Source organism: Schistocerca nitens, chromosome 5 (genome assembly GCF_023898315.1).
Source record: "Schistocerca nitens isolate TAMUIC-IGC-003100 chromosome 5, iqSchNite1.1, whole genome shotgun sequence".
Taxonomy (NCBI): domain Eukaryota; kingdom Metazoa; phylum Arthropoda; class Insecta; order Orthoptera; family Acrididae; genus Schistocerca; species Schistocerca nitens.
Window position 1 is genome coordinate 612,433,432 of NC_064618.1, and position 22,325 is coordinate 612,455,756.

General features: G+C 38.3%; 2 protein-coding genes across 3 annotated transcripts in view; one reads left to right on the forward strand and one right to left on the reverse strand.

The window, feature by feature from the left end:
- Nucleotides 1-14,593, forward strand: part of LOC126259346 (WW domain-containing adapter protein with coiled-coil homolog) — a 107,276-nt gene extending 92,683 nt beyond the window's left edge. For both annotated transcript variants that reach the window (XM_049956056.1, XM_049956057.1), the window contains 3 exons: nucleotides 3,092-3,270; nucleotides 12,488-12,615; nucleotides 12,691-14,593. In XM_049956056.1, the coding sequence (XP_049812013.1) occupies nucleotides 3,092-3,270; nucleotides 12,488-12,615; nucleotides 12,691-12,769 (386 nt within the window). In that variant the 3' untranslated portion in view covers nucleotides 12,770-14,593. The remainder of the gene's footprint in view (nucleotides 1-3,091; nucleotides 3,271-12,487; nucleotides 12,616-12,690) is intronic.
- Nucleotides 4,275-5,475, reverse strand: LOC126259347 (uncharacterized). The gene is made up of 2 exons (XM_049956058.1): nucleotides 5,216-5,475; nucleotides 4,275-5,053 (listed from the first exon to the last, which is right to left on the reverse strand). The coding sequence occupies exons 1-2, from the start codon at nucleotides 5,256-5,258 to the stop codon at nucleotides 4,671-4,673; spliced, it is 426 nt and encodes a 141-aa protein (XP_049812015.1). The 5' UTR covers nucleotides 5,259-5,475; the 3' UTR covers nucleotides 4,275-4,670.
- Nucleotides 14,594-22,325: the final 7,732 nt, after the last annotated feature.

A 22,325-nucleotide genomic window follows, 5' to 3' on the forward strand; every position in this document is an offset into this window, starting at 1 on the left:
AATTGTAATATGAAGTGCAATAGGCATTTAGTTGTCATCCAATATTTTCCAAACATTTTGCACATATGTTAAGCTAGCACCTCTGCCATTATCCATGATGGATGTGCTAGAAATGGGTGATAAATGATGTTCTGTGAGCTAAGAACTGGGACACAAGTCTAGTGATGTGGGTGGGGCAAATGCCCAGTGGGCAGGACATTTATAAATGGGTATTTGCCTGAAAATTTGTCCAAAGCAATTTTAAATGCCCAAAATCTGGACTTCTATAAAAGAACTTTAAGGTTTGACTACTAGAATGTATAATTTACCAATTATAATAAGGGATTAGACAAAACTCCCATTATTAAAATTTAGTAAATGTTTACACCTAAACATATGTATGTCATTTATTGCCTTTGAAACTATGAACACAGGGAAAGAAGAGAGAAGCAATTTAATTTTTGTTTTTATTTTTGCTAGTGTTCAAACTTGCTGTACCAAGGAACCAGTTCTCTCTCTCTCTCTCTCTCTCTCTCTCTCTCTCTCTCTCTCTCTCTCACACACACACACACACACACACACACACACACAGATAGATATATAATAGAAGAAAACATTCCACGTGGGAAAAAATATATCTAAAAACAAAGATGATGTGACATACCAAACGAAAGCGCTGGCACGTCGATAGACACACAAACATACACACAAAATTCTAGCTTTCGCAACCAACGGTTGCCTCGTCAGGAAAGAGGGAAGGAGAGGGAAAGACGAAAGGATTTGGGTTTTAAGGGAGAGGGTAAGGAGTCATTCCAATCCCGGGAGCGGAAAGACTTAACTTAGGGGGAAAAAAGGACGGGTATACACTCGCGCCCGCACACACATCCATCCACACATATACAGACATATACAGAGGCAAAGAGTTTGGGCAGAGCTCTGCCCAAACTCTTCGCCTTTGTGTATGTCTCCTTGTGTCTGTATATGTGTGGATGGATGTTGCTTCGTCAGGAAAGAGGGAAGGAGAGGGAAAGACGAAAGAATGTGGGTTTTAAGGGAGAGGGTAAGGAGTCATTCCAATCCCGGGAGCGGAAAGACTTACCTTAAGGGGAAAAAGGACAGGTATACACTCGCACGCACACACACACACACACACACACACATCCATCTGCACATACACCATTCATTATTCATAGGTGTTTCATTTCCTTGTATATATATATATATATATATATATATATATAGAGAGAGAGAGAGAGAGAGAGAGAGAGAGAGAAGGAAACATTCCACGTGGGAAGAATATATCTAAAACCAAAGATGATGTGACTTACCAAACGAAGCGCTGGCAGGTCGATAGACACACAAACTTAACACAAACACACACTCAAAATTCAAGCTTTCGCAACAAACCGTTGCCTCATCATGAAAGAGGGGAAGGAGAGGGAAAGACGAAAGGATGTGGGTTTTAAGGGAGAGGGTAAGGAGTCATTCCAATCCCGGGAGCGGAAAGACTTACCTTAGGGGGAAAAAAGGACAGGTATACACTCGCGCACACACACACATATCCATCCACACATATACAGACACAAGCAGACATATTTAAAGGTCTTTAAATATGTCTGCTTGTGTCTGTATATGTGTGGATGTGTGTGTGTGTGTGTGTGTGTGTGTGTGTGTGTGTGTGTGTGTGTGTGTGTGTGTGTGTGCGCGCGCGCGCGCGCGCGCGCGCGCGCGCGTGTGTATACCTGTCCTTTTTTCCCCCTAAGGTAAGTCTTTCCGCTCCCGGGATTGGAATGACTCCTTACCCTCTCCCTTAAAACCCACATCCTTTCGTCTTTCCCTCTCCTTCCCTCTTTCCTGATGAGGCAACAGTTTGTTGCGAAAGCTTGAATTTTGTGTGTGTGTTTGTGTTCGTTTGTGTGTCTGTCGACCTGCCAGCACTTTCATTTGGTAAGTAACATCATCTTTGGTTTTAGATATATTTTTCCCACGTGGAATGTTTCCCTCTATATGTAAGCCGGTATACAAAAAAGTTGTCCTTAGGTCATTGCTTTGTAATGTGAAACACTTTATAATTCGTGTCAGATCTCTGAATATTATTGAAGGATGATGATTGATAGCAAAATTATTACTGAATGTATTAAACAACTGGCATGTGTTTCTTGGTGATAAATGTATTCTTAAATATTGAACTGTTTCCAGTGTGGGGGAATGCTTTGTCAGATATAGCAATGTTTGAGACTGACTGTAGTTTCCTGTTTTGTTGCTTTCTTTATCATATTTTCATATGGCTGCACTGCTGTGGAGATAAAATAAGAACACTAACATAAAAAGGTTTAATAACAAATAATCGATGCCCAAGATGCTGGAGTCATTCGATTGAGATACTAGTCAATTCGTAGAGAATCTGGGATTCTTGGAATCATGGAATTGGAATCAGAACATGATACATGCCTAATTAAAATTGTTACAGATAAATTTTTTACTATAATTCTTTGCAGCAGTACAGTATAAGTAGAAATACTACCTACAGCCTAGCTACTTAATATAAATTAATTTTATTTCAAAAATTAATTTTAAACTTGACTGTTATTTCTATTTTTTTATGTACTACCCCAAGAATTGACATCATTAAAGACTTAAAAAGTTATGATTACAGTCAAATTTATTTCCCCCTAATAACTCTCCCCAACTCTTAAACAGCTTTTTCAACTCTTGTTACCCAACCACTGCAGAAGCAAGTGTTGCAAAACACCTTTTCCAGTAAAGAATATCCGCCCCCCCCCTTTTTTAGAAAAGCACCATTTACCAGTCTTCAAAATGCATAAATGCCTGGACATTTGGAAATTTTGGGCATTTGCTCCAACTTTTTGGCCAGGCATTTTACACCACTAGGCACAGCTGCAGCATACAGTATTCCTATTGTATTACTTTTTCTTCAGTAAGATGAAAGTGTAGTGCTTATTTTTTTTCAGTCAATTTAAGTTTAACTGTTTGAATGGCTTTGTTGTTTGTTGTTGTACCAATATGTAGGAAAAATTGCGAGATGCTGATGGTACAGTTTAGTGTTTCAAATTGCAGCACACATTGTATGTTCACAATATTTTTGTTTCAGTGGCGAGTCCGCCCAGTAACCTGAGCTCCTTGCAGAATTTGGGCACAGTAGGCAGTTGCAGTTCTTTACACGCGCTGCGTCCACAAGGGACCCATTTGACACCAAGTCTGTTGAACCATTATCGTGATGACTTGGTCAATCATGTACGTGGCTGGCCTGCTGATGCTTTGGAAAAGCAGGTGAGGTGTTAGTGTGTGATGGAGTTGTTCAGCACCATCATTAGGATAGGTTACAGACATAATCAGACTAAACAGCTCAAGAGTGTGGTTAATTATCAGGTTGTTTACCATTTTAACATAAAAAATGTTCAGCTGCCATGGCTTGCAGCAGCAGAACTCATTCTTTGAATTAATTGTAAGAGACAAACCCCAAAGACATGGACAAATTAGCTGCATTCAGTAGTAAAGTTTAAATGGCTTCCATCTAGAAAAGTGTTACTGAAATTATTGTGGAAAGAAATTAGAAGCAGCATCCCTTCTGCAAAAATTCATTGAAAATTTTTGTGTGCATGTATATAGTAGAGAAAGCAGTGCAGTAATATCTTGGAGATCCCATAGAATGAATATATTTGGAGGAAAATTTCAATTTTTTCACTCTGATTTTTTTCATTCGCCAGAACAAAGAAGAGGTTAAGAAATGGTGCACACCCAAGCACAGAAAGTAAGAAAAAAAAATTACTAGTCTTCGGATCGATATGCACTTACAATCCACGAATTATGCACCAAAACTCAGCGAAATGTGCAGTTAAATATGCTCTTCCTGCCAATATATGCCTTTAAATATGCAGCTAAAATTCTTTAATTATGCATTTCTTGTAGATAATTTTTTTAAAATATGCATCTTACTTGGGAAAATTAAAGAATAACCATCAAATATTTTCAATAATGGCTATAATTCAATGAGTAAGGTGAAGTATAACATATGTACTTACACAATAAGTTTGGTAAATTCTAAGAATTAGTTTGTTTGAACTACCAATATATTTTCCCTATTCTGTACAAGAAAATTTTTGTTATGGTCTGATAACAACATTTTCAATCTTGAAAATGATCGTTCAACATCACGTGACACTACAGGTAAAAATTTAAGAGCAGAGAAATCGGACGACACGAAATCATCTAGATTCTTGGAGTGTGTATCTCCTTCCAGTAACTGAGCGATCTTCCGAATTGTAGGCCAACCAGGGTTTCTATGAAGAACTGCATCCAATTTTCTTGTAAGTCTCTCACTGAGCGGAACTGGCCAACTCTTTCTTTGTGTCCTGAGTCCTTCGACGAGAGCCATTACCTTTGTAACTTCCATGCTATGAGTCTCGGGTTTCTCAATTAGGTCTGGAAGGCCACCCAAGTGCACTCGGACGAAAGATAGGCTGTGTAACATGCTGGAATTCTTCAGGGCGTCCTTGGCTTTTGGTATGGCTAAATTTTCGTTGTCTTCAAAGCCCTTTAGGAAGTGGAACAAGGAAATTATAATCTTGTGAATGTCTGTTACAAGCTGAAAACTGCTGCACAGACACATAAACTTAATATTGGAATTCTGTGTTCTGTTTGTTTTCTTTGCTTATTCAATTTATCCAGAACTACATAGGCATCAATACCTCGGCAACTTTTCTGTGGTTGTCTGCATAATAGTTTGCAACTGAAAACCACGTTCCCCACCTTGTCAAGACTGGTTCAGGTGGCAGAGGACAGTCTGGGTGAGCAGTCTGGAAAGCTCTCACTAGGCTTGGTGCCTTGATGAAAACCTTTGCCGAGGATATAAGGCTGTTGACCTCTGACAATGTGGCTCTGACCTCTTCAGCGACTCGATGGTTGCCATGAGACAGACACGAGAGGTGAATAATTTTAGGGTAAAACACCCGGAAACACTTTGCGCCCTTCAGCATATATGCGGCACTATCCGTCACAATGACCAAAACCTTTTTCTCCCCACGTTTCTCATCTTTACTTCTCCATAGCACGCCTGAAAGAAAATCAAAGGATTTTACAATTTTTTAAATTATTTTATTATTGGCTTGGGACATAACATGAAAAACTAATTATTGGCTCACGATATGATGTGAAAAACTGCACTCTTATGTTACCTATAATTTATTTTAAAGTGTCCAATATTGGCAAAACTTACACAATGCTTCCTGCACTGTGCATACAATCATGATGTGTGTCATTCGTTCCACTGCTTTGCACAGTATAGGTGTCCTCGACCAGCCTCGTTGGCAGAGAGTTTTCAAACTATGACGTATACCGTATACCGACCACAAGAATCAGTGGTTTCATCAACAGATAGCCAGACTGGAGACTCGCCAATAGCTTTCCTAATATTCTCCAATGTCTGTAATAGAGAAACTAAATTAAAAAATACACATAAACATGTGGACACTATGTGGACGAAAACAAACTATATCCATTTTAGCACCTACCTATATTTTGACTATTTTATTATGCATATACATTGACCAAAATAATAATTGTTTAATTCGCAAAAAAAATTATATTCTTTAAAAATAAATTTACTTTCTTTTTTGTAGTCAATGTTTAGAGACAGACTGTCTCCTCCTCAAGTCCTTTCTTCATTTATCTTTTCCTTTCTTGAAAAACTTCACTCACTTTAAATTTAGTTTCTTTTTACGTTCATGCAACAATGTTAATTTTACAAAAATAAACATTCAAACATAATTTATTTTTAGAGTTTTGGTAACTATTACTTTGGCCCGTATATATACCAAATTATATCCATTGACTTTCATATACGTACGTTCATAAAAATTACCGAAAAACCTTTCATTTTCAAACAATGGGTCCACATAGTTCTTCCTGTGCGTTGACTCGCGAGGAATATCTTTTCCTGTGTACTTTTTTCAAGAAGGTCCTTAATCCTTCATTCTCCAGCTTATTCAAGGGGGCGTTCGCTTTTATTAAAGCCTCACAAAGATCTTCATTGAACTCGTTTTTTTCGTCCATAAGCTTCGAAAATGAGGAGATCAATGGCTGCTGTGAAGTTTTTAACCGTATCTTGGTTACGTTGTTCTGGTGCTGAGATGTTGTTTTATGCTAATGCAGTTGAAATCAACCCTGATCTAAAGCATTAGAGGAATGAATAAATATCAATAAGTACGTACAATTGTACAAATGAACTTAATTATTTCTTGGAAAAACTACCAAAAAACAAAATTAAACTTGCCTCTTTTTCACATAGTTGGCAGAATATTATTTTTCTGTCTGTTGTGAAAGCACATCACTCCTGATAAATTTCCGTAAATTATTGGTTTTTAGTCGGGGCATATTCGTAATTTGAAGAAGGTAGCAAGAGTTGATGTGAACAGCATGGAAACACACACAAGAATGATTCATATTCCGAAATGCCAACAGGAACTAGAAGGGCATTGTTGGCGCACTGCAAGGATTTGGTGAGCGACCTGAACATGCATTAACTGCGGGCAATAAATACCGAAGCAAGTTTCTACTCTGATTATCAATCTTGCAACAATGAACCATTAAAAGTCTTCAGCTTCCTTATCCGAGAGACTACCTAAGTGGAAAAACAAGAATATCTCCTTCCATAAGCTACTGACGTTTACCTGAAAGACTTTTATTCTGATGGCTCGTCCCCTATTATCTCATTTTGGAAATTTATTGGCCTAACATTCTGGTGTTCTTGGATTGTCAGGGAACAAAATGAACCTCAATATGATGTCTAAATGTCAAAAATGTGCATCTTTACGGCCATTTCCTCTAAATATGACAATAATATGCTCAAACGTCAAAAATATGCAGATACATGCAATGTAAATTTGAATTTAAAGTAGCCTAGTACCTCCAAAATATCATAATTTGTAAAGATACAACACCAGGTACCGTAAAAAAAATGATATGCAAAATCTGAACTCTAATCATTACATATGCTTAACAATCCATAGAGAACTGTTCAGCAAAGGTAAACAGGGAGTCCAAACCATGGCTTGGTTCGCCACTTTTACGTGTTGTCAAGAAGAAGAAGAAGAAGAAGAAGAAGAAGCAGGGGGGGGGGGGGGGAAGAGAGAGAGAGAGAGAGAGAGAGAGAGAGAGAGAGAGAGAGAATATTCACATACAGCTAAATGACTTGCATTCTTTCACTCTGTAAATGGTGTTCAGAAACTACTTAAGTTTGGGAAAATTTTCATTTTTATACCACTTTGACAAATATTATGTGGTATAAATTCCCCCTCTTTGCTGCAATCTGTGGTTTGTTCTGTGAAGCAGAAGCATACATATTCAGTCAGTGTCTTTTAGAAGCATTTCAGTTGTCTACATTATTTCCAAAGATAAAAAACAAATTAATATAGAGATAGCTAGAGCAGAGAAGCTTAAAAGAGTAGGGAGGCCTTAAGGAAGATGTATTGTGTTCACAAGGATATAATTGGTATGTTTGATTCCAGATCAGTGAAATACTTCGGTGTAATACACAAATCGTTATGCACAGTGCATACTTAGATTTACATGAGACGACCACCACACTCGTAGGCATCACAACATGTAACTAGTATGCTCGCTGTAATACTCTTAGCCATTTGAGAAGACAATCAAATATTGCAAGAACTGTATGGTCTCTCTGATCATGTCTGATATGCTCTACACTTCTTAAAAATCTACCTGCGTTTCTAGATAATAAGACATCTGTAGCCTTAATGAACAGTTAATGTAGTCTCCATATAGGTCCTCACATTTTAATTAGAGAGGAAAATAAAATTTGACTGTGGGAGCATTGATTCCATTAAGTTAAATATTCATCTTCTTATTGATGATTGAAGTGTGTGTGTGTGTGTGTGTGTGTGTGTGTGTGTGTGTGTGTGTGTGTTGGGAACGGGGGTGGCTGCTTCAGTTTCTCACATTTGCATTCATGTATTTAGTTGGTGTCTCCTTCACTTAAACTCAGTAGACTGAAATTGCTCATCCAGTGAATTGTTGATAAAACTGGTACCAAAACAAATAATAACAAAAGCCAAAACTATAGTGGTCCTTTGAAGGTGATTCACTGGAAGTCATTCCTGCACAGCTGCTCCTTTCAGTGGTATATACAGAGAATGGTGCTAACAGAAAGGAAAAGCAACTAAAATCACTCACTAGCAGGAACACTGCTGTGCTTGTTGGTGTATGTGCTATGTTCTGTAAACAATTGTGTGAGTAAACTACCACTCCATTTTCCTGTAGCAGCAGTTCATACATACAGGAAATAATGCAAGTTGTATACAAAACTTGCCCAACCAAATTTTGAATATTGTTCTCAGTTTTCAATACAGAAAAAGTTAGTTTAATGAAAGGGAGAAAAATCAGTGTCAGAGGTAATCGTGGGGTTTTTCATAAATATGAGGAATCAAAGAGGCTCTCCATTGTGAGACATCACAATTAATAAATTTTACATGACGAAATTTTAATGATGACAGAAGCAGCATATTACTCCATTAGGAGGCATATTACTTAATTGCACAAGGGTTTTCATTCATGACCACAATGATAAAAAGGTGACAAGATAAATTGAAGTGTCAACCACAGCAGATTCCTCGACTTGCGCCATAGGGTGGTGGGGTTTCGGGTTCCGCTGGATAGGTCAGGAGTCCACTACACGCAGCAAGCGGCTACATGGGTAGCAGGGGTTGTGTGGCGTGGACTGGGCGGTTTTTTAGGTTAGATGGCCTCGGGCAAGTACAGAAAGGGCAACAACCTCAAAGGGTGCGGAGCAAAGTCAGGACATGCGGGGACCAAGCAGCAATCGGTATTGTAATTGTAAACTGTTGAAGCTGCGTTGGTAAAGTACCGGAACTTCAAGCGCTGATAGAAAGCACCGAAGCTGAAATCGTTATAGGTACAGAGAGCTGGCTTAAGCCAGAGATAAATTCTGCCGAAATTTTTACAAAGGTACAGACGGTGTTTAGGAAGGATAGATTGCATGCAACCGGTGGTGGAGTGTTCGTCGCTGTTAGTAGTAGTTTATCCTGTAGTGAAGTAGAAGTGGATAGTTCCTGTGAATTATTATGGGTGGAGGTTACACTCAACAACCGAGCTGGGTTAATAATTGGCTCCTTTTACCGACCTCCCGACTCAGCAGCGTTAGTGGCAGAACAACTGAGAGAAAATTTGGAATACATTTCACATAAATTTCCTCAGCATGTTATAGTCTTAGGTGGAGATTTCAATTTACCAGATATAGACTGGGACACTCAGATGTTTAGGACGGGTGGTAGGGACAGAGCATCGAGTGACATTATACAGAGTGCACTATCCGAAAATTACCTCGAGCAATTAAACAGAGAACCGACTCGTGGAGATAACATCTTGGACCTACTGATAACAAACAGACCCGAACTTTTCGACTCTGTAAGTGCAGAACAGAGAATCAGTGATCATAAGGCCGTTGCAGCATCCCTGAATATGGAAGTTAATAGGAATATAAAAAAAGGGAGGAAGGTTTATCTGTTTAGCAAGAGTAATAGAAGGCAGATTTCAGACTACCTAACAGATCAAAACGAAAATTTCTGTTCCGACACTGACAATGTTGAGTGTTTATGGAAAAAGTTCAAGGCAATCGTAAAATGCGTTTTAGACAGGTACGTGCCGAGTAAAACTGTGAGGGACAACAACAAAGTTAGGAAACTACTGCGAAAGCAAAGAGAGCTTCGCTCCAAGTTTAAACGCAGCCAAAACCTCTCAGACAAACAGAAGCTAAGCGATGTCAAAGTTAGCGTAAGGAGGGCTGTGCGAGAAGCGTTCAGTGAATTCGAAAGTAAAATTCTATGTACAGACTTGACAGAAAATCCTAGGAAGTTCTGGTCTTACGTTAAATCAGTAAGTGGCTCGAAACAGCATATCCAGACACTCCGGAATGATGATGGTATTGAAACAGAGGATGACACGCGTAAAGCTGAAATACTAAACACCTTTTTCCAAAGCTGTTTCACAGAGGAAGACCGCACTGCAGTTCCTTCTCTAAATCCTCGCACAAACGAAAAAATGGCTGACATCGAAATAAGTGTCCAAGGAATAGAAAAGCAACTGGAATCACTCAACAGAGGAAAGTCCACTGGACCTGACGGGATACCAATTCGATTCTACACAGAGTACGCGAAAGAACTTGCCCCCCTTCTAACAGCCGTGTACCGCAAGTCTCTAGAGGAACGGAGGGTTCCAAATGATTGGAAAAGAGCACAGGTAGTCCCAGTCTTCAAGAAGGGTCGTCGAGCAGATGCGCAAAACTATAGACCTATATCTCTGACGTCGATCTGTTGTAGAATTTTAGAACATGTTTTTTGCTCGAGTATCATGTCGTTTTTGGAAACCCAGAATCTACTATGTAGGAATCAACATGGATTCCGGAAACAGCGATCGTGTGAGACCCAACTCGCGTTATTTGTTCATAAGACCCAGAAAATATTAGATAAAGGCTCCCAGGTAGATGCTATTTTTCTTGACTTCCGGAAGGCGTTCGATACAGTTCCGCACTGTCGCCTGATAAACAGAGTAAGAGCCTACGGAATATCAGACCAGCTGTGTGGCTGGATTGAAGAGTTTTTAGCAAACAGAACACAGCATGTTGTTAGCAATGGAGAGACGTCTACAGACGTTAAGGTAACCTCTGGCGTGCCACAGGGGAGTGTTATGGGACCATTGCTTTTCACAATATATATAAATGACCTAGTAGATAGTGTCGGAAGTTCCATGCGGCTTTTCGCGGATGATGCTGTAGTATACAGAGAAGTTGCAGCATTAGAAAATTGTAGCGAAATGCAGGAAGATCTGCAGCGGATAGGCACTTGGTGCAGGGAGTGGCAACTGTCCCTTAACATAGACAAATGTAATGTATTGCGAATACATAGAAAGAAGGATCCTTTATTGTATGATTATATGATAGCGGAACAAACACTGGTAGCAGTTACTTCTGTAAAATATCTGGGAGTATGCGTGCGGAACGATTTGAAGTGGAATGATCATATAAAATTAATTGTTGGTAAGGCGGGTACCAGGTTGAGATTCATTGGGAGAGTGCTTAGAAAATGTAGTCCAGCAACAAAGGAGGTGGCTTACAAAACACTCGTTCAACCTATACTTGAGTATTGCTCATCAGTGTGGGATCCGTACCAGATCGGGTTGACGGAGGAGATAGAGAAGATCCAAAGAAGAGCGGCGCGTTTCGTCACAGGGTTATTTGGTAACCGTGATAGCGTTACGGAGATGTTTAATAAACTCAAGTGGCAGACTCTGCAAGAGAGGCGCTCTGCATCGCGGTGTAGCTTGCTCGCCAGGTTTCGAGAGGGTGCGTTTCTGGATGAGGTATCGAGTATATTGCTTCCCCCTACTTATACCTCCCGAGGAGATCACAAATGTAAAATTAGAGAGATTCGAGCACGCACGGAGGCTTTCAGACAGTCGTTCTTCCCGCGAACCATACGCGACTGGAACAGGAAAGGGAGGTAATGACAGTGGCACGTAAGGTGCCCTCCGCCACACACCGTTGGGTGGCTTGCGGAGTATGAATGTAGATGTAGATGTAGCAACAAGACTGTGAATATTTAGTGCTTTCATTCAGTAGATCCCCTCATGTTGTAGCTGTGATGGTATTTATTCATTGTCTATGTGCTCACTCAGGATCATGCTGAAGAACATACTTCGTAGTTGAATTAGCTGAGTTGTTCCCTTTCTGTGCACCTTAAGTTTCATTAACCTTTTTAAAGTCGCACGATTAAATACGAACTTCACCGGCCTATCGAAGAAATGAATACAAGCAAGAACACACGGGATAGAGAGAGGGAAGAGTATTGGTTACCTAGAACATTGTGAAGTGCTTAAAAATTCAGGCTGGTTAATAAAGAATGTATATGAAATATGGTAGCAGGGTAGAAAACATTTTTGTATTGACATCAAGATGAACACAGTGAACATAGGTGTTATGGAATGGCAGTTGTGGACTTGATGTGGTTATTCTAAGGCTTGCAGACAGATCCAGTAAATGGTGAAATTATGGGGGTAATTATGTAGATAAATAAAATAAACCATAATTTCATTATAAGCTTTTTGTCATAAAATGCATGTTTTGAACTTGATAGAGCCGAATGGTGTGTGTGTGTGTGTGTGTGTGTGTGTGTGTGTGTGTGTGTGTGTGTGTGTGTGTGTGTGTGACATTTGGATGATTCGAAAGGTTGAGGTTGTTAGCTGTATCAGATCCACGAAAATGAATAAATTGCTCTAACAATGGAACACACCAAAAGCTGATAGCTGTTTTTTGACTATGAAAATCCATTGTGCAGAAAGTCTGGACCTGTGGCTCTGTTCTAGCAGCATCTGACCCACATCTTCGTTGAGATTTAATATTCAGTATTAAATTTCATAAAAGTAGAAAATATATGTATTCTTTATTGTTTTTAACCAGGCTCAAAAATTAAGTGAAGAAGGTTATACAATGGGAAGCCTGCAGTGTACACGAGTATCGGCAGAACTGAAAACTGCAAGGTCTATTGTTCGACTTACTGAAATCCAAGCGACGCTGCAAGAGCAAAGGTATCACATTTATAAGATTCTTAATTGGATTTCATTTTTTCATTTCTGTATTTAATTTGAAATTTCTTGTTGCAGGATATTGTTCTTGCGCCAACAAATCGAGACTTTGGAACAATTGAAATCTCAGAATTCCTTTATGTCTGATGATTCGTAGTGCAGTATGTGGAAGTGTGTGTGTGTGTGATATCACCGCACAATAAGGAAGTGGTTGCTCTTGCAGGGAAACTTTCTCCATTATTGTTCCTGCTGGCTACAGGTGCATTCTTGCTCTGTGTTGCTATGTTGGATTGGCAGATTTTGAGTGAACCAGCATTTATCTTGTATCTCATTTATAAAATGGCTGTCATGTAATTTTCCCTTTTTTTATTGTAGATGGAGACTAAGTGGACTTCTTTTATGTAAAGGTTATATATTTCTTGGATTGCATGTATGCTGGGAAGATTACTGAAATTAGCTTTCCTGTGCTGTTGAGCTGCTTCAAGTAGTACTACATATGCACTGAAATTCAGATGCTAGATGAGTCGTAAATTATTTAATACCGTTGCAACCTGTATTAATTTTTTTACACTGACATTCTGTATGTGTGGCTGCTTGCAAGCTAGGTTTGGTTGGAGGACAAAGCCCTGCAGACAACTTGAAATGGTCAGGCGACCTAATGATTTAAGTTAGCTTTTTGTACATAAAAATAAAATGAAATAGTTGTATGGACTTCTCAAGTTTCTCTTGCACTTCATATGTGTATATAGTTATGAAATGTGTGAGGTACGATGACTGTGTTACAAATTCCTGCTTATGAAGCAAAGCAACTTGTATATGTTGTTAATGTGGAATCATCCTCCATGGTTACTAAAAAAAAAAAAAATGTTGATTCTTCTTGTCTGCAGTTCTTGAGGAGTCCATAATTTTTCAGTTAGTGACGTCATATTGTTGATACAATAAAGGAAAAAATCTGAAAAAGAAAATCGGAGATACTTTCAATTGCCTCTGTAAGTGTAGTAGTCTAAAATTTCTTGTTACCAGAGTTTTCCCCAGTATCGAAATTTTTATCTACTTGTCTGTACATAAAATTAAATGCTCCTGGCTTTTAAAAATGATTTGAATGTTAGAATATTTTACCTCTTGTTCTGTGCAGAGACAGTAAACGATGGTATGCGAAAAAGTGTACACCCATTTCTGTATAAATCTTGATCAAGGAGACTGTAAAATAAATATACAATCTTATATGAACAGTCTTTAAGCATGCTGTACAGAGATTTTAGTGTCATTTGTTTCCATTGGAAACATTTTGTCAAGACTGCTGTTGCCGTTGGCACCAAGAATTGAAATAATATTGAAGTCATTAAGCAATCCTGGGTATTTAATAACACAATTCCTATTGTTACTATTGTTGTCATTATTGTTGCTGTATCAGTGTGGTATCCACTTCGACAATGTTTTCTTTCCAGAGGTGAGAATTTATTGTTCTACTTGAGAGTTTCATAAAGTTTGGTTAAATGTGATCATTGGTAACAGTGTACATATCTGAAAGGTCTTTAAAGTTGACTGTTTGTTTTGAAAGTTTTTTTTGGATTCTGACATAATTATTTGTAGTTTGTTGATGAGCAAGATTATTAGCATTTGAATGTTTGGAATTTTTGCTTTGTGGAGGTAGATTTAGTTCTAGCATTATTTGATGGGACAAGTAGAAAAAATTAAACCATTTGTGTAATTTACACAAATCTTTTTGCTACAGTCACTGTTGAGAATTAGCTACATGATATGTCAGAATTCTTTTCCAAGAATAATTATTTATACTCTGTATGCAGATAGCAGTTTTTTATTGACTGTTATCATTTGTCAAAGACTTTTTTTTCTCCTCTGCAGTAAATAGACTGTTTTATTGCATTTAATCTAAGAGTAAATGTTAGGTACCTGGGCCACAGCCTGTGGTGTTTAGAAGGAATAATTTTAATTAAACAATCTGTTTGTTGTTCTCCAATTATACCTTTATTAATGCCTATAAAGCAGAAAACCTGTCATGGAAATAGAAAGGACTATTCCTGTGCTCTGTCCTTAGTGTTGTTCCTATTGATCCCAACCATCTGCAAAGTACCTCCTTTGTTAGTTCCTGCATAAGCTTCTGGATTTGGAAAAGTCGTCATAAAAATAATTTATCCTGTATTGATAACATATCAAAATAATATCTGTGGAAAATTATTTCTCAAGGTCACTCTTCACTATTCATATTGTCCATCATCTGCCCTCCAGAATTAACTTTAATGTTTATTCAATTTGATGCACCAGCAACAAAAATGTTTCCATGAAAATATTCTGATACACTGTGTGAACTGAAAGACATGATGCATTCACAAACAGGATATATGATAAAGGAAATACTGCAAACATCCCGTAATTCAGGCATTGAGAAATTATACATCACTGTGAAACAGGCTCAGTTTCTTTGGTAAATTTCGAAGTATAGCTTCAAACCAAGTACTGGATGTGTATTTTTGCAGTATCTATCTCTTTAGAAAGTTTTTGATTGTCTTGAATGCATTCAAATTCTGTCCCATCGTTAACAACTGTTCGCTAGTGCTGTTTTCATTCATAAAGTGACAATGGTATTTTAACAATTTATTCAGTAACCGCAAATGTTAGGAACAAAGCTTAAGAAGAGAATGCACATCGTTTCTAAGTTATTAGAACTTTATGATAAATGTTAATTTTTGATTATCTTCAGTGTATCACAAGAACAGCAGTACTTTCCTCTTAATTTCTCATAGGTTTGGAGGAGGCTGAACTGCACAATAACCCTGTGTTCGGTGTGTGGCGGCAGTGGGGGATGGCTGCTGTCGCCTGTTGTGGGGTTGTGAACCACTGAGGGCTATGGCAGAAAGAACCCTCTCCGTCATTCTAGGTCCCCGGTCTAATACACAATGAAAAGGATAGTTGCTCGCCATGTAGTGGAGATGCTGAGCTGCAGAGAGGCACAACAGAGACTGTCACAAAATAAGCTTTCCCAGCCTCCTACTTACCCCCACCCGGTTGCCTCTCCCATCATGCCCTGCTAATTGTAGTCTGCATTCAGCTGCCAGAGACTGATTGCACATGTGTGTATGTGTATTGCCTATTTTTGACAAAGGCCTTATTGGCCGAAGGTTTATTTTGTGACGGTCTTTTTGTCCTGCCTATCTGCGACTTTGCATCTCTGCTGTATATTATAGGAGTGGTATCTGTCACAAAACTGTTCCTACCACTAGTTGATTTGGTTCTACATTAATCTTGACACATCATATGTGCTTGCTTCAGAAGAAATGTCAAATCATATTTTTTACTTGAAAATTAACTTAAAGCTTCTGTTTGAATCGAATTTGGTTAACTGGTAAGATATTTGCAGAGGGGACAACAGCAAGCAGAAATTAACATATGTGCTATGTTGTGGGGAAAAAGGCAGTTGTTTATCAACTAAAAAGATAATGAAACTAATCAAATAATAAGATATTAAATAACACAGAGGAAGATGGAATGCCTTCTACGTAGTCATAAAAAGGAAGTTTCCACTACAACTTTTAAGACATATTGGAGAAACTTGAACCCTGAAGGAAAGGCCACATTTTGGATCATGTTCCTTCTTGGCTGGACTGAGATGAAGAAATCAGACATATAGATAAGGGTGGCGGATTACTAGTAACAAAGGAAATATTCTCTCTTCACCATCACCTTCCTTTCATAACACCACTCTTCTTTCTCTACTGTCACTTAGAAGAAACCTGTAAAACTAAACCATGAATATGATTTGCAAAATATTTACACTTTGAGAAAACAAATCCTCTTTTCACAAGTGCTCCAGCTAATTTAATATAAAGTATTCCATAATTTGTCATGGAAATTGTGTAGAAACAATTAGTTATTATGCAGGATCCATGCTAAGTTATTGTGCAGGAGCCATGCAGAGGAATAAAGCAAAGAGTATTCACACACCAAGGAACACAACAAGTAGTTGTAGGTACATGCCACTAGACTTGTGAGCAAATGGTGACAGTGAATTATATATAACTGAATAGAATTATATACAACTGAATAGAAAAAAAGCACATGAGTGGAAAGAAGTTGAGAACAGAAACAAAGATAAATAAAATTGTAAAAATGTCCAAAGAAGACAATGTTCCAAGCAAATGAGTGGAGAACGTGATTACAATCGATACTACTTACTTTTTAAAACAAATAATGCACCAGGACTCAAATCCACATTAGTTTTTCCTTTTGTGGCCAAAACAATGTCAGGTAAGCCATTTGAATATTACCCATTGTCCAACTGAAAATTCGAGCATGTAAGAACTCTGCCACATTTCCTAACTATACAGATCATCTCTGGGATACTGCACTAGATTGACAACTCTGACAGTGATAATGTGGTGAAAATGACAATCATAGTGAGGGAGAAATGTATTGTTATTATTATTATTATTATTATTAGTGTTAGTGTTAGTATTGTTATACTTGAAGTAGTGAGGCATTTGGTACCTGTCGCACCCAAATAAACATTTATCAAACAGGACACATGCTGGGTGGAATATAATTATTTATCAGTTAAATGTGGACCAATGAAAATTTGCTAGTTTTACAAACAATGCTGGCAGAGGAACATCCGCAACTGAGCATTATAGCAGAGGTTGAAAATACCGCTTCAGTTGTAAAGCTTCAGTTGAAACATGACCAGTTTTGACCTCTTAGATGCCCGTTATCAGGTGTTATAACTTCGTGCTGCAACCCTGAGTGCCACGGTGGACGAGCACAGGACTTGATACACCAGTGTCCAATACTGGTCCATCACAGGACTCGAGGTCACAGTACAAAGTTATAACTCCTGATGATTGGCATGTATGGTCCTGAAACCGGTCAAATTGTGAATAAAAAAGAATGTTACAACTGATGCAGTGTTTTCAACCTCTGCTTGCTTGGTTCAGATTCAGATGGAGATAACAGTATATTAAACAGTGGATGCATAAGTCTTAATAAATTGCATATGGCACTCTTACTGTTGTATTGGATTATGGGACAGACATTAATACTAAATGATTTCACAGCAGTATTGAAATCCCCCCCCCTCCCCCCCCGAGGAGGATTGCTTTCCTTCTTCACTGATTACGTCAGTTAAGTTCTTTAGCGGCTCTAGCACATTTTTTTTTGCACGCTGTATTTTTAAAATTAATTGGTCACAAAGTTTGCTTTTGAGTTGCATCGAAATACGTAGCTATTTATTAAATCTGTCAATAAAATCTGTTATCCAGCACAAGACAATGTTCTGAATAGAGATTTTTTTACTTTTACTAAATTTCCAATGAGAGAATGAAACAGCACAGAATGGAAAATACATAGTTAAAACAATAGTAAGTAATGCATGTTCCTTCTGTTGCACCTGGGAAATATGGTTTACATAACATTTCAAAGATGAACCTAAAACAGTGAGAAGCAGCTATTGTTCACCTAGACATAGAGGCAAGAAAAAGCAGAAAGATTCAGAGAAGTGACAAATAGTTGAAAACTACTGAGATAAGTAAGAAACATGTCTAGCATTCTCATTGCATTTGGCTTTCTAACAAACACACACATTTTCCACATTAAAGAAACAGCTTTAGGTTGTGCAAGATTTCAGAGTTAATGATTTTATTCTGTTGCGCATTACACTAGCAGTAATCCCATGGAAGTCTATGTTTTAAGATGGAATGTGTATATGCTTTATAAGTTGTGAGTCCTTCCAGACAAAAAAGTGTCGTAACATTATCCGCACTTAACTGAGGGGAATTTCAGGCCTCTTTAGGTGTTTAGCATCAAGTAACAGAATCTCCAGTGTGAAAACCACTGGATGCCACCTCTAGCTTTGATGATGACACCAAATCAGTGAAGAAGTGTGTTCACATGTTTCTTCACACATTCCATATGCAGCTGAAGCCACTCATCTATACTATTACATCAAGACAAGTTGTTGTCTTTGCCAAAAATCTCGAAAATTATGTGACTGATCTACTTCAGATCTTTACATGATACTGTAATAAATGTCCACCCATCACGCAAGTACCAGGCTTTCCATTAAAACTGACCGAGAAAGAAACTGATGGGCTACACTGTGCTGTGAAATTATAGCAGAGCATTTAAAGTGAGACAAATTGTTTCTCTTATGTATATTTTTCTCCTTATACATAAACAGACATTTTATACACTACTATATGCTGTTTTGCCGGCCGGGGTGGCCAAGCGGTTCTAGGTGTTACAGTCTGGAACTGCGAGACCGCTACGGTCGCAGGTTCGAATCCTGCCTCGGACATGTATGTGTGTGATGTCCTTAGGTTAGTTAGATTTAAGTAGTTCTACGTTCTAGGGGACTGATGACCTCAGAAGTTAAGTCCCGTAGAGCTCAGAGCCATTTGAATATATGCTGTTTTTTCTCCCTTGTAGTTGGTTTTAAAAGAAAACAGTAAAGTTGTATTTGTAGCTTATGGATATGTGATTAGAATACTACTAGGGAATCTGAACTGCCCGTAACTTTATAATCGTACCCTTTTGCAGATTAAAACTGTGTGGAATACTGTCATTGAAATTACTACCCTCACAGACCAATAGCAGGAAAAGTCTCTCGTAGCCAATAAATGAATAATTCTAACAGATTCATTCATTTATTTTAAGCGACTTCAGTTTCCAATCTAGGTTTTCATTGGCTGTATGTCAGTGAGGCGAAGAGCAAATGGTGTGTGTGTGTGTGTGTGTGTGTGTGTGTGTTTTTCCAGGTTCACTAGTGTGTTCACAATTGCACAGATATCTTAAATGCCTTTTAGTAATAAAATTATAAGAATCAGACAAGGCATTACTATTAGGAGCTGATTATAGATCCAATGGCAGATGGGTTTTCAAATCTGAATTGTGGATTATTTTACTTGTTTCCAGATTTGTTTGTTTAGCTAAAAATAAACTATATCAGCTGTGTGTTTCACCCAAATTGGCACATGTTTTCATTACTTGGCCATAGTGTGATATACTAGTGTGCTCAGACTGAAACCTTTTGCCTAACTATGTATCATTTTAAAAATTTGTTTATATGTTTCACACATATATAGAATCTGTTGTGTGAAATGGAAGTGTGTGACTGTCATGTTTAAGTTCAGAGACACCATTACATAAAATTTCAAACATCTCACAGTCAACCAAATAAGGTAGTCTACGCTGCTGTATTCAATGATTAATCTCACTTTGTGCCCTTAGCACATCATCAGATCAACTACAAAATGCGAAAATGTATTATTTCATAGTTCCAATTTGTGAACCAATCTGAACTGTTAAGTGGCAGAGTAAGGTCATGGTGCAAGGATGCAAACATATTTCAAAAATGCAGCTGAGACCACACGAGTCAGAATTAAAAACTAAAGTGGCAATCACTTTAGTCAGTATTAAACTCATGGAAAAAATGGTTGAAGTGAAAACCCAATCATCAGGCCGAAGATAAAAATCCGGAAACGATTAAAGTGTCCGTGCAGGAACAGAAAACCATGAAACGTGCATGAAGCCATGTATTCTGGATGGGGGAAGTAAATGAACTCAATATGCACCAGTGGTAATCAGTGTAAATAGGCTGGTGTTAACTGGCATATGCCTCACTAATAAACAAATACTGTAGCCAATAAAATGTGTGTGGAGGTAAAAGTGGAAGTTCATGGGAAGGGTGAGGTGGCAGTGGCAGTTGCAGTCAATATGATTCAATACAGCTACAAAATTGTAAGTATGTAAACCACTGTTTCACATGCTGTTCCAAATCGACCCAAAGACTTTAGATAAGATTGAGACGGGTTGACGAGGTTGAAGTGCTATAGGAAGAAAGAGTTTTTGTTAAACCATGCTTGCTGCACTGTGAATCTTAGAATACTACAGTTCTCTCATCATAGTTTAGAAGAAAAGGCGACACTCTCACTAAGGACGTTGAAATAAACGTACTGGTTCATGTTCACAACAGTGAGCAGCATCGTCATCCATATTTCTTCCCCACTGTGAGTGGTAACTGATTGGAGTTTCCCAACATTTGCATACATGTGAATCTCTTAATTTGCACAAAACATGGTTTTTATATGACAAGATTTATAAGCACTTACATTATTTTGAACATGCGTGTTTCGTGGGTCGTCATTGAACATTCAGCCTTTCTTTATGACTAATTTTAGTGCAAAGCAGCAATGTAAAGTTTGAGACATGATTCCTCATTCCTGCCAGTCTACTGATACTACATTCGAATATCAACAGTTCAAAGTGAGTTCTTCTAGGAGTTTTGATATACCTCAGATTAATGTACAGTGCCTTAGAATGGTGACAGATGATGATCAAATTTACAGGGCAAGCATGAGTTTATAACTTACAGGAATGTAACTGAGCTGTTGTTTCCTTTAAAGTTTTGGAGTGTAACTCACAAATATTTTTCATCAGTATACTCAGAAAAACTAAGTTGTGGCCTCTTGTGTGATGTCATTAGTTCTTTCAGTCCTATAGCAGATACAGGGCAAGCTGTTACATTATTTTGTCAAATATTACAAGGTCCTTCAAAAAGTGTCAGCTTTATATATAAAATTATGAGTTTCAAAGCTCATTGACAGACTACACATTCATTGCTTCTTCCCCTTTGGTAATGGAAAATGTCTGGTGTGATAGCATTGCCATGCAGCAACTGAAATTCGCTGAGACTGCCGCACAAGGCTTCTCTTACATGTTGCCAACACCACGTCGAATTTTCTCCTTTAACTCGAGAATACTTCAGTTTGATGACATAGCGCCAGTAGTTTGAGATAACCCCCTAAAAATAAGAGTCGCTTGGGGTTAGGTTCCAAGACCTTCGTGGTCACAATTACGCATGATGGGGCAATTTGGAAACTGCTCATGGAACATCTCAATTGCTTCGCGGGAAATGTGACAGGTGGTACCATCCCGCTGACACAACTACTCTTTTATGTCCATTCAACTGAAAAGAGGCCACAAAAATTTTTTTAATTACATGGTACTTGCCTCATGCCACCCACCCAAAAGACACACCAAACGATCACTTGCTGTGGATGCATTTCCCTTTTTTGAACAATGCAAGTACTTTCTGAGCATCAGATGCAGCAGTTTCGTTTATTCACATGTCCATTTAAGTGGAAGTGCGCCTCATCACTGAAGATGATGACTGTCATGTCACAAACCAACAACAAAAATGACGCGTTTTCTTGAGATCGCTTTCATTCAGCTGTTGCATTACATGAATTCTGTGTGGTTAGTAATGGAGAAGATATCTGAGAATTCACAATCATCCTATGCCCAATTTGTGGGGGTGGCGAAGAACCGCAACAGCCGCACTACCAAAAACCACTGCAATGTTTTGCATAGATTGGCCTGAACGAAGGCGCCTAGATATCTCAAAATGTTCACTGTTGAACTCATTTCACTGAACATCACAGTCAGTCTGCGACTTGTTGATGCATTGTGCTGTACAACATTGCGAAAAAATCTCGCAGTTGCTGCGTAATTTTCTCCATTCCAGTAAAATGTTTTCACTATTAGGACACAATGCGCAGAAGTAAATTGCACCATAGTGAGACACGCAATGAAGAAAAGCGAGAAATTCAAACGGAAGCACGCTCGGGTTTATGAAAACCGAAGTAATACAGACTACGTAGTCATCAAACAAAAATGTGCTCCACGATTCAAAACCGATGTAT

Coding starts and splice junctions, on each gene's coding strand:
- LOC126259347 (XM_049956058.1), bottom strand. CDS start 5,258: ATGACACACATCATGATTGTATGCACAGTGCAGGAAGCATTGT. Junction 5,054..5,215: donor CACAGTGCAGGAAGCATTGT/GTAAGTTTTGCC, acceptor ATTTTCTTTCAG/GCGTGCTATGGAGAAGTAAA.